Source organism: Squalius cephalus, assembly GCF_949319135.1.
Source record: "Squalius cephalus genome assembly, chromosome: 7".
Classification (NCBI taxonomy): domain Eukaryota; kingdom Metazoa; phylum Chordata; class Actinopteri; order Cypriniformes; family Leuciscidae; genus Squalius; species Squalius cephalus.
The window spans coordinates 11,556,928-11,569,181 of record NC_137128.1 but is presented as its reverse complement, the minus strand read 5'-3'; the positions used below and the strand labels follow the sequence as shown (position 1 = coordinate 11,569,181).

The 12,254-nt window shown below is 38.0% G+C and overlaps 1 protein-coding gene across 2 annotated transcripts; it reads right to left on the bottom strand.

The window, feature by feature from the left end:
• Nucleotides 1–300: 300 nt before the first annotated feature.
• On the bottom strand, nt 301–11,369 carry LOC307161474 (uncharacterized protein). Of its 2 annotated transcripts, none has more exons than XM_079876197.1 (4): nt 11,259–11,369; nt 10,057–10,393; nt 1,440–1,602; nt 301–1,266 (listed from the first exon to the last, which is right to left on the bottom strand). In XM_079876197.1, exons 2-4 carry the CDS (start codon nt 10,342–10,344, stop codon nt 437–439), a joined length of 1,281 nt encoding a protein of 426 aa, XP_079732323.1. In that variant the 5' UTR covers nt 10,345–10,393; nt 11,259–11,369; the 3' UTR covers nt 301–436. The 2 variants fall into 2 exon arrangements, with proteins under 2 accessions (XP_079732323.1, XP_079732324.1); XM_079876198.1 differs by having other exon boundaries at nt 301–1,248.
• Nucleotides 11,370–12,254: the final 885 nt, after the last annotated feature.

Below are 12,254 nucleotides of genomic sequence, written 5' to 3'. Positions count from 1 at the left end.
TATGTACTTTCAATGGCAGATTATAAACTTAAGAGAATACTTTATTACTTGAAAGAAGTAAATATACATTAATGAGCACATATATTTTTGCTAAGAATCAACTAAAAAAGTTACACAGTGTAGCTTTAAGAGAAAAAAAAAAATCCAAAATGAGCCAAAAGAAGGATTTTGTATTTTATATATAATTACCCTTAAAAAAACAGCAGATATGCTGAATGAAAGCTCTCGAACTCTAGGTGATGCTTAAGGAACCGCAGAAATAGAGAGGCCCAGTACACAAAGCAGAACTGCACTTATAAATGAACTTTATTATAAACTTTATTCAGCATTATACAGAGGTATGAAGAAAAGAAACACCATTGACACTTTTCTGAAGACAGCCAATTCCCACATTTATTTAAAAACACCCGTCCCAGATAATAATAAACAAACAGCTTTATAATTGTACTGACATTCCATTTAATTTTGGGCAATGCTTTTTACTGTGAATCTGTGTAGTTTTGGAACAATTGAATCTCTTGCCACATTGATGGCACTGATACGGCTTCTCTCCAGTGTGAATTCTCTCATGTGCCTGCAAGGCTCCTAACTGCTTGAAACTGTTTTCACAATATGAACACTTGTAAGGTCTTTCTCCAGTGTGGATCCTTTGATGCACTTTCAGCTGAGTGGCTGTAGTAAAAGCTTTACCACAATCAGAGCATAAATACTCTTTCACACCAGCGTGTATTTTCTGATGGTCTTTAAAACGGCCCAGCCATGAAAATGTCTTTCCACAAATAGAACACAAGTAAGGCTTCTCTTTTGTGTGAACTTTCATGTGGCCCTTTAAATCTGATTCCTTAACAAACTTCTTATCGCACTGATCACAATCAAATGGCTTTTCTCCAGAGTGAGTGAGCTTATGAACTCTGAGACTATATGACCATTTGAAACTCTTTTCACACTGATCACATGTAAATGGCTTCTCTTCATTGTGAATTTGCATGTGACTACTAAGGTTTCCTTTATTTATGAAACTCTTTCCACACTGAGGGCATGTGAACGGCTTCTCACCAGTGTGACGTCTTGTATGGACAATAAAGACTGAATTACATGAGAAACCTTTTCCACATTGAGGACAGGTAATAGTCTTTTTGGCTTTTGCTCTTTGAGATTTTGTGTCTCCTTTTTTTCCCCCAGTTCTGGCATCTTTAATGTTCTGAATCGGATGTTTCTTCTTGATTTCATTCAATTCTTCACTTTCCTCTTGCACATTCATTGAGTCTAAAATGGAAATATAATATTTCTAGATGTGATTTTTTAATCACACTTCTATTTGTCCTATGCTATTTTTTGCTACTATGAATCTTTAACTACTATCTACAATTATGTTCATCTGTCAGAAAATGTTTCATTTTTCAGCCGTCATTAATGAAGAATCAAGAATGGACACCAACCTCTTTGTTCCTCTGTATCTTTATCTTTCACTCCACATGCTTCTGAATTTCTAATATCACCACTGTCCCCTTTAATAACCTCCATCTTTACAACAGCTTTCATTTGGGAATGGCTTGGATGAAGGTGTGAGCAGTGATTGTTATGAGGTATGGAGGACCAGATCTGAAAAAAAGTACAGAACAGACATTTCTTCATACAATTAATTCCACTTCATTCAATGATTCACTTTATTCAATGATTCAACAAATTAAATGCATTTTAAATCTTAAATGAGACCACTGTGTCTGACACAGGACACAAAAAGAAGAGCTATAATAAAGTAACTGTAACCTTGGGGTAGGGCCGTGCAAAAATAGGCCTCGTTTACACTGTCAGTGAAATGTGACTCAATTCCGATTTTTTGCTCACATGTGACACAGATCGGATGTGTTCTATGTATTGGACAAAAAACTTCCTCACGTAATAACCTAGAATACTGTCTAACACTTGATGGCTGCTCTGTTAAGTCTTCGTCGTCGGTTAGGAACCTGGGTGTGCTCTTTGATACCAATCTTTCATTTGAAAGTCACGTGTCTAGTATCTGTAAAACCGCATTTTTCCATCTTAAAAATATATCTAAATTACGTCATATGCTCTCATTGACAAATGCGGAACTAGTTCATGCGTTCATGACCTCAACGCTAGATTATTGTAATGCTCTACTGGGTGGTTGCCCTGCACACTTAATAAACAAACTACAGCTAGTTCAAAACGCAGCAGCTCGAGTTCTTACCAGAACCAGGAAGTATGACCATATTAGCCCGGTTCTGTCAACACTGCATTGGCTGCCTATTAAACATCGCATCAATTTTAAAATATTGCTGATGACTTACAAAGCACTAAATGGTTTAGCTCCGCAGTACTTGAGCGAGCTCTTAACGCATTATAGTCCGTCACGTCTATTGCGATCTCAAAATTCCGGCCAGTTGATAATACCTAGAATATCAAAATCGACTGCTGGCGGTAGATCCTTCTCCTATTTAGCACCAAAACTTTGGAACAGTCTTCCTAACATTGTCCGGGAAGCAGACACACTCTGTCAGTTCAAAGCTAGATTAAAGACACATCTCTTTGACATAGCATTCACATAATACATTATAGACTTCTATAATTCAATATTAGGCTGCATAGATTAGGTCAGCTGGAACCGGGAACACTTCCCATAAATCCTGATGTACTTGTTACATCATGAGAAGAATGGCATCTACGCTAATTTTAGTGTCTTTGTTTATCCCGAGGTTTTCCCGCAGCCTGCCGGATCCAGGCCGTATCCAGATCTGACGAAGGCCCTTCGCCTGGACCCGATGACAACGCAGTGCTGAAGTGCCAACTAGTCTCTCCCTATGGAGGATCCCTTTACCACTCTACAGATAAAGCGTCGTCGGGAAACTCAATTTGCGTATCTACCCCGAATTGATAAAATAAAATAAAATTCTGTATCAAAAATTATAAGGAAACACCAGTAATTTGTTTAGGCTTGGTTTGAAGGGAATTCCAAACCTGCGCACATATATTCAAACGCACATAACTATTGAACCAATTCTTAATGCGCATGTGAACGCCATCAGCGTTTCTCACAGGTTCGCGTTTAAAGTCTGTGTAGAGAGAATGTTGTCGTCTTAGCGGCCCCTAATTTAATAACAAATGATCGTTGCGCCGGAAGCGAATCAATCAAAACTAACTTTAGCTGTAAAATAACTTTATTAAAGAACCGCTATAAAGCCAAAACATTCTCTGTTACCTTAAATTATACGTTTATCTCTGTAAAGCTGCTTTGAAACAATCTCCATTGTTAAAAGCTCTATATAAATGAAGATGACTTGACTTGACTTGACAGTGTAAACAGGAAAAAAAACGCACGCATTCGGATATTTCGAGATCGATTTCAGGCCTCATTCATTTGTGGAAATCAGATATGTGCCAATGTGTCATGTAAACAGGCAGATTGGATTTTCTGAGGCATTAGGCTATCTCTGCGGTTTAATGACGAGAGAAACCTCGACGCGCCTCTGGCAAAGGGACAGATGGCCCAACGAAACGTTGTGTCATCGTAGGAGAGGAATGTGGACAAACGTTGACAACATATCGAAGGTTGGGTTGCTCATCCTAAAATTTCGGACCCACTGCTCCTCATTAAAGCCGGCCACGATATGCTCCCACCAGTCCTGAGATCTCTCTCGCACACAATCACTGAAGTACATGCGCTGGCTGCAATGATGGCACTTTTCGCCCTCCTCCGCCTCATAACCTTAGTGATGTTTGGCGAACTTCGCATATATCGCAGAGCAAGCATCAATCATATTTTGTGTTCATCCATCTGTGCAAGATAATTTAACCCTTTAAGCATGCGCAATGTTTCAGATAGTATGGCGAGTGTAAACACATATGGGTCACAATCGAAAGAAGTGTATACATTTTTTTTTTTAAATCGGATATAGGCAACAAATCAGAATTGGGCATCAAGACCTGGGGTCCGTTCTTCGTACGTCGCTAACTCAGTTAGCTGGATTTGATTGTTGGCGATTTGGCATGATCTTGGATTGTTTGGTTCTTCAACGCTCATCCTGGACTTGCTGTCATAGCAACATGTGCGCAAACTTAAACCTGCTCGGGAGCAGGCTTATTTCATGTTAACAGGATTAGATCCCGGCTTCATAAGCGGAGCTGATACGGGAAGTCCAGCGCAGCGCGATAGTGCACTTTCTGAGATATATTTTTTTTCTCGTGATTCGTGAGATTGTCGGTTTTTGTCGCTTTTAGGTTTAAAAAACAGTTTTAGTTTTTTTTGTGGCATTTCCAAGCCACTTAAGAGCCAATGTTGTAGAGCAGTTTTTTTTTTTTTTTTTTTTTTTTTTAGGCTATCATAATTTTTTCTGAAGATCATACAATCATGACCATGCCGATTACAGATATGTCACTCAGGCTTCACTAACGTGATTGGTACCATATAGACTATAGGCTACCATAGTCTGCCATCAAGGCCTCAATGAAGGGGATTATGTGAACAGAAAGGGGATTCACAATGTAAATGTGCAGCCCAGTTACTATTGTGATTCTTAATATTCCAGATAAGTAATATTATATCAAATAAAAAAAGGCAGTTGACTAAAATCTTCCATATCACAAATGTGAAAGCAAAATGGCCAGGATCTGTGCATGACTTAAGAATTTTCAGACATTCACATTTATGCACATTATTTGAAAGTGGTAAGAAAAGTTCCACAATTAAATATCAAGCTCACTGTATTACATACACTTATGCTGATCCTAACAGAACTGCATTTTTTCATAGGTGATTATGACATGTTCCTGCCTGCAGACAGGCGTTTTATGACCCCATTCCCTGACCCAAACCAGTTACAATGCAGCTCTAGCCAGGACAAGGGCACACAATGAAATGTACTTTGGCTAACTAAAGGGAAGATTTCAGTGTCTGAAAAGTCTGAGGGTTGCACACCTGACAGGGCCTGTGACATTGTTGCATGTGCCATATTACACAACATTGCCACAAAAATAAAATAAAACAATTTTCATTAAATGTTTAATAAAAGACAAATATGCTTTGGAATATAGTTCCTTGAGTTTTATTTCAACTGTTCTTTGTAAAGAAAAGCCAGTGGTCAAGTGCCTGCAACAAGAGATATTAGACACATGCCTCATGCAACAAATAAAAAGGGAAAGTTGGCTATCCACTGCCCACCTGTAGGCCTATGTCTCCTCTGTCTGTGCAGACTCTTCTGTAGGCCTTTCTGTAGATGTGGAATCCTGCAACTTATATTGCAGCCATAAAGCATACAAGTATAAATTAAGTAAAGTTATTTATGCACTTGCAGGTAGGCTAGTTCCTCCATATGACAGTTATCTGAGAGGGTTTATTCACTGTCCAGTGCAATGGAAACAAATGGACATTACAAAGTCTTATACTTTCTTTCCTTTGGAAAGTTAGAAAATGTCCACTTACTGCACATATTTCAGCCACCACTTTCTTGGGAACAGATACAAGTGTTGGTGTATTATGTAAAAGTGCACAAAAGAGGAAAACACAATGTCATTACAATGAACTACACTCGGGAAAAATGTGATCAATAACTCATGGCAAAATGTTTACATTAACATAAGTTTATCAGTTTTCACTTTCACAAGTCAAAGCAATTCATCATTACTCAAGATTTAACAGATGAAATGACTATACGGCCTTAATTTAACGCAGCAAAAATTATTTTACAGTGTAGACTTCTAAGATCTTTTCTTTTTTTTCCTCAGCCTTTTTCTTGGTTGCTTTTATAAACAGACAACCATTTATTTAACAGTGCCTTTTATAAAAGAGACTATAATATAACAAAAAATTACCATTATGTAGAATATTTTTGTACTTCACTTTTATTTGTTCCCATGTTCTAGTGTGGTGACTCTGACATTACAATGAACAAAGTAATTATACAATTATTAAAATACAAAAATATAGGTTAATAAGTGATAAAACATCTAACATGGCCACTTCTAATGGATTTAAACTGTCTGCTACTTTTTGCCATCCCTCTCTCCTGGCTTTTGCAGACTTTGAGGTGTTCCCTGGCGTTTTGAACATTAAAATTCCGAATAAACTTCGACTATTAGTTCTTGCTCTGCTGAGGAGAAAAACTGAGCCCGCTCTTTGGCCACGCTGATCAGCCAATAGCAGCGTTGCTGATCAATGTTTATACTATCGATACATATCCCCTTTTAAACCAGCGCATGAACGCGCAATTATCTCAGATAACTCAATCCAGCGATACTAATCATATCCGGCAAGTGTGTTCGAAGAACCGAGTTAGCCAGATCATGATTCGCACGCTGATATCATCTTGGATGTGTCATTTGATCTCGGATGTAATAAGCAACGTACGAAGAACGGGCCCCTGCAGTGTAAACAAGGCCATAGATACAGCTAACTATCGCAATGTTTTTTTGTTTTGTTTTTTCACGATAGTGTATGTATATTACAACCTCTAAGTATCGATACTTAAAAAAAAAATCATGTTTCAAACGGATTTAAAATTATGTTAAAATTTTCTCAAATCCCTTTGCGTGTTAAAGGGACACTCCACCCATTTGCATTAAGCTTTGCATTGTTAGAAACCCAGTCATACTATTGAATGGTCGTGCAACACTCTCTCATTTTCCCCTGAGACGGGAGAAATCCGTTATTTACCTCTTACACTTCCTCCTACAATGACGCAAAAATCGTCATTTTGCGTCATTGTCGGAGGAAGTGTAAGAGGGGGGGATTTCTGTTGAGACTACAGACACTCGTTCCTCATCTTTCCCAGGGGGCGGGACCCGCTCACGCTACAGACCTATTACAGATCAGTGGGTGGGACTTTACTCTCTGAAACTGAAAGCAATATCCTCCATCTTGTTTGAAGCTAAGCTAACAGGCGCTGTGGAGACAGATGTAAAGTTATGACAATAGCGGAGGAGAGTGCTCAATATGATATAGAAGAAGAGGATTTCGGAAGTCTGATGCTTGAATCAGGTGTTTGTGGCTACCTTTACAAGCCGCATTATAGCGAAGAGCAGCCGAGGCAGAAGACCTGCCTGCCGCGGACGAGGAGCCCGGACTGGCTCGAGTTAGAGTGGACTGGTGGCGCCGGTGATCTCACTATGCAACTACGAACCGCTACGAACACAGAGATAGAGTCCGTCTGCGGCAAAGAATATCAACGATGACAATTTCTCCTGGATGAAATCTCTGAATCAGACGAGGACACGGACGTTTGTGTTGAGAACTATCCTAGTTTCGCACCTCATATGTTCTGACTGAACATCCCGGTACCATGCAATAATTCACCTTTTCGAAAGAAATACAAACGAGGAGTAATGCACTAATGAGTTCGCCAACTAACTAGACATTTTGTGTGAATGTGAAATGAATTTCAAGCTCTGGTGGTAGCTAGCCTTGTAGACGGAAGAGTGATTTCTCTTATAGGCAGATATGCGCTTTCTGGATTAGTGGGAGTGGCTTGCGGAGCTGTGCAATGTGGTGCATTGTGGGAGTTGTTGTCTTTCATACAAATGCGTCCTGAAGTTATTTTTTGTCTTTCCTCGGTCACGAAGGCACCAAATTCAAAATTTATTTTACATTTCGACTACATATATGACCCACTTTAAATAAAAAACAATGTTCAAATGGGTGGAATGCCCCTTTAAACGACCTCTTCAGTTCCTGTAGATCGCTGACTCGCTGTCTACAAAGCTAACAGTTGCCCGTCATATAAATTCATAAGGCCAATGTCTCAGAAGTAAGCGGGAGCGAGCATTACGGAAAATATGAGCGCCTCCAGCTTGCAGAGCCGATGTGTGGGTCACTTTGGTTTAGGGGTGTGTGATATCACGAGTTTTGATTGTGGATGATTAAAATGCCTTTACGATCTGCTTTTGAATAAATATCGTAGTATTGTGTTACAGTGCACTGTATTAGTTGCAGTTCTGGCGCCTCCATCTCAACAACGCGACGTACATGCACATCACATGTTAACGCAGAGATAGAGTTACACTCATGGACACTGCAATTCACAAAAGTTCATTATTTGCATGTGCTTTAAAGCCTTGCCGGTTAAACATTTCATTCGCATGCTGATGCGCTGTTCTAGCATGCGCTTTTCTGAGCACGTACACCCAAAGCACACAGGCACTTAAAGCCTGTCAAACAGCGCCTGGTTACTGGACTAAGTTATCTTTGAGTCTTATTGCGTTAATATTGTCATACTCTCACTTTAGACATAACCAACTGTGTTTATGTAAACATAGTAAGCAAACATTTGAGAGAAAATCGAGTGTGTTTCATACGCGTGTATATTAGATGCATGTGTGCCGGTCTTAAACTGACAGTAGCCTAATATTAAACATGCTGCCGCTTGTCCTTAAAGGGATAGTTCAACCAAAAATTTAAATTCTGTTCTTATTTACTCTCTGATGTTGTTCCAAACCTGAATTAATTGTTCTTCTGCTGAATGTGGTTGACCAGACGGTTGCTGTTCACCATTTACTTCCATAATAGGAAAATATACTTTAGAAGTCACAGGGGACCAGCAACTGTTTGGATACCCACATTCGTCAAAATAACTCATCTTCAACAGAAAAAAAAAATGTGTCATCTTCATTTTTAGTTAAAAGTGTTCAGTGACACAATATACATTTCAGTGTGTTCACTGTTCAGTGACACTGCAATGCAAAAAGCTTTTTATTTTTCTGCTGAGTTATCAATATAATGTGATACTCATTCCAGAATACCTCAGCTGGTACACAGCAAGTTGTATTTTCAGCTCTATTATTTTTTATATATTAAAAAAAAAAAAAAGTATTGCAATATATCGCAATAAGTATCATATCGCAATATATCATGATAAATCGTATCATGGCGCATGTATTGCGATATGTATCGAATCGTAAGGCCCTTGCCAATACCCAGCCCTAGCTTGGGGTGTGTGACGTATCGTCTATGTGATATGGTAACAATGTGGAAGCTAACATCATTGAGTAAGTCACTTAATTTGCAAAAAAAAAAAGAAAACAGGTTTTGAGAGTCCTATTAGAACATAACTGAAAGTAAAAATGCCCTTTAAAATTCAAGATATGAGCCCTGAATGTATTTTTGTCTATATAATTTAATATTTCTATATAATATACTTAAGTCACCATTAAATAAAAATGGAAAATTCTTATTTTTTTATAGAAGAAGTATTTATCATAAATGATTTATTTTCACACATAACTTTTTTTTTTATTATTATTAATGTGCCTCGTAATCTTTAATCAAAATAACTTCCCCTTCCTCTTGCAGTGACATCTCTTCTCGTTTCTGATGACGTGTTTACTGGTGTGAGGGCGGGGCAACCTGTCACTCACATGAGATCCACCAATAGCAAACCACAACCATCCAAACAATTCCCCAAGGACAAAATCTATCCCCGCCCCACATTTGTTTTTGTTCGAGAAGCCGTTTCATTTGGATATATATACACACACATCACAATAGAGAAGAAAAACACATCACAACTTCTTATTTTATTTTCACATTGGAGCTGTGAGTGTAAATTTTTGCGTACAAGTACGAATATTTATTGGACAAGTTCTCAAATTCACATCTACGTGCTCTCGAGTTTTGCTACTCTTTTACCTTCATAGTAAAATGGCTTTTTCATCGTGTCTACCTTACGTTTGACGATTGAGCAGCACGAACGTGCATGAACCTGCTTAAATCGACGATTGGTAAGTTTATCAATTAAATGTATTATCGTTGATTAATCGTTAACATCCTTACTTTCTATATATAATTTAATCACAGATTAAATAAAATATTATTTTCATCCTACTAAGAGAAACAATGTGAAGTTGACCATTTTGTCACTGGTTTGATTTACTGACATTTACAGCAATAAACGATTTTGAGACAAAGAACATCTGACTGTACATAAATCATTAGCCTACATTTCAGAAATCACAGATGACTGGTGAGTTTGGTTTCACACATAAATTTGATATGCACTGATCATGTAACAAAGCAATCGTGACACAGTAAAAACTTTTTTTACTCACATAAGTGTGTTGCGCGGCTTTTGTCGGATCCAATATAGAAGGCACAGCACCATTTTTTAATCTCAGTCTCTCTGCAAATCCAGCGTCGAACTGTTTCTTGTTTGCAAAGGAATCCGCAGCGAAATGAAGTGAACAAACGCACAGTGTCTTATTCACGCGATCTGGAACTTCATTAAAAACAAAGTTCAACCACGCATTCCTAATGTTTGAATCAGAAGGAAGGTTATGCAGCGACTGGGTTTTTCTACAACTTGGCACTGCACAATATTTAGCAATCTTCAAAGGCATGTTTATTGCTTAGCTGATCGATCCAGTGTTAGCGTCACATGTTATTTTCCTAAAAAAAGAGAGAAAAAGAAGTTATTCACCTAGCTACTTGTCATGTAGAAGTATGCGTTGACCTTCGTCTGCAGACCTATCTATGACATCATAATAGACATTCCTAAACTAGTCATTTTCTGGACTTGGTTTCAATAAAAGCTGTTTTTGGACTAACAAGGAAGTTTTCAGTTTTGAAACTTACATGATATTCTTTTAATATGATGACCTCTTCTATGTCAAAAGCTCAAGGAAAATTGTACTTATCAATTGATGACCCCTTTAAAAACTTCCTTATATATGTACATTATAAATGTTTGCCCTTTGGAGTGAGTAGGGCATAGGGAAGCTATGGATGTCTTACCTCGACAAAATGATCTCTTGGCCACAACATAATATCACGTTCCCACGAATAATATCTCGTGGCCACAACAAAATTAAGTGAACCGAACATGTCGCCTCCCGGTCACCGTACTACGACAGCGCACTGCGGACTTAAAGCCACAGAAATTTCGAACTGCTTTACAGAATTTTTTTTTTTACCATTGCTCGCTTTCGTGCATGATCTATTCACTATTTGCATGAAAGCCTTATTTTTCCTGCTGCCAAGAGGACCAACAGTCACGTGCACACTGCAAAGTTTCAAGAGTTAATATTGAATTTAAACTGAGGTAGTCAGTGAATTGATAAACTCTTTGAGTCACTGAACACACTAAGATAGAAAACATCTTCAAATGCTCTCTGACTCCCCAACTAGAGTCCCCTCAGTAAATCTATGCGATTTTCAGGCACCACTGAGTCCACTTCAGTAACAGAGAGACAAGTATAAGACATTAAAATTACTCCTAGATAACAATAACTTAACGGAACCATCCGACACTTACCAAATGCTCCGTTCCGCGTACGAGTTCTCTTGTTGTTGTTGTTGTTGTTCTGCTTCCTTGATGTTTTATGACGGTAGGCAAATCAGCTTTTGGTCCATATTCCGCCACCTACTGGGATGGAGTGTGATGCGATGATATCAGGAAGAAACAATACAAAAATGTAAAAAAAAAAATAGTCATAGGCCTACCTACATTTTTTTTTATACAACTTTACTTTCAAGAAACTTAAAAGAGCTTTATCACCTTCATAAGAACTGTTTATCACATTCTGTAGTCAAAGAATTTATGCCGGCATATTTTAATTCCTCTTTTAACGGTCTATCTCTTTCATATCCCATTCAGTTATCAGCGTATGCTCTATGGTTTCTGGAAGTCCACATTTATTTACCGTTATTCATGTTTTCCTATCGTCTGATGTGATTTATTAAAACCAGAGTGTCCAATTCACAGCAGAGATAATAAAGCATCATCCCTTCTGAAGTCATAAGCAGCTCTTTCATGACCAACTTGTTTTAGTACATTATGTCATCCTTTATCCCATCTCTCTTGCCACATCTTTATAACAACTTTTATTAAACCTTTCACTTCTGATTTACTCAAGGTACACTAAGAAACAAAAAACAACAAAAAAAAAAAAGCCTTTTTTCAAAATGTATGCATTTCAGTTAATAGTAAAATTCCATCAGATTGAACTGAATAATCCCTATAGAGCTGGTAAGTCCCGCCCATCCGTAAAACCCCACTGGACCTCTAGGTTGAAAAATCGTCAATGCAAGTGAATGGGAGAAAATAATTATTTCTTTCTTCAGATACGCATCGAAAGCAGCGAAGAGTTGTAGTCCACAAAGTGCTCTCACACAAAGTCTAACCGTATCAAACTTCTACCAGCTAAATTGTAGTATTCTTTACACGAAGAATTATATTAAAAATTCACAGACAACATATGTTCACATTCATGGCAAAATTCAAACGGGACCAGAAAATAATTATTTTCTC

Coding starts and splice junctions, on each gene's coding strand:
- LOC307161474 (XM_079876197.1), bottom strand. CDS start 10,344: ATGCCTTTGAAGATTGCTAAATATTGTGCAGTGCCAAGTTGTAGAAAA. Junction 1,603..10,056: donor AAGCCGCGCAACACACTTAT/GTGAGTAAAAAA, acceptor ACTTTTTTTCAG/ATCTGGTCCTCCATACCTCA. Junction 1,267..1,439: donor AGATACAGAGGAACAAAGAG/GTTGGTGTCCAT, acceptor TTTCCATTTTAG/ACTCAATGAATGTGCAAGAG.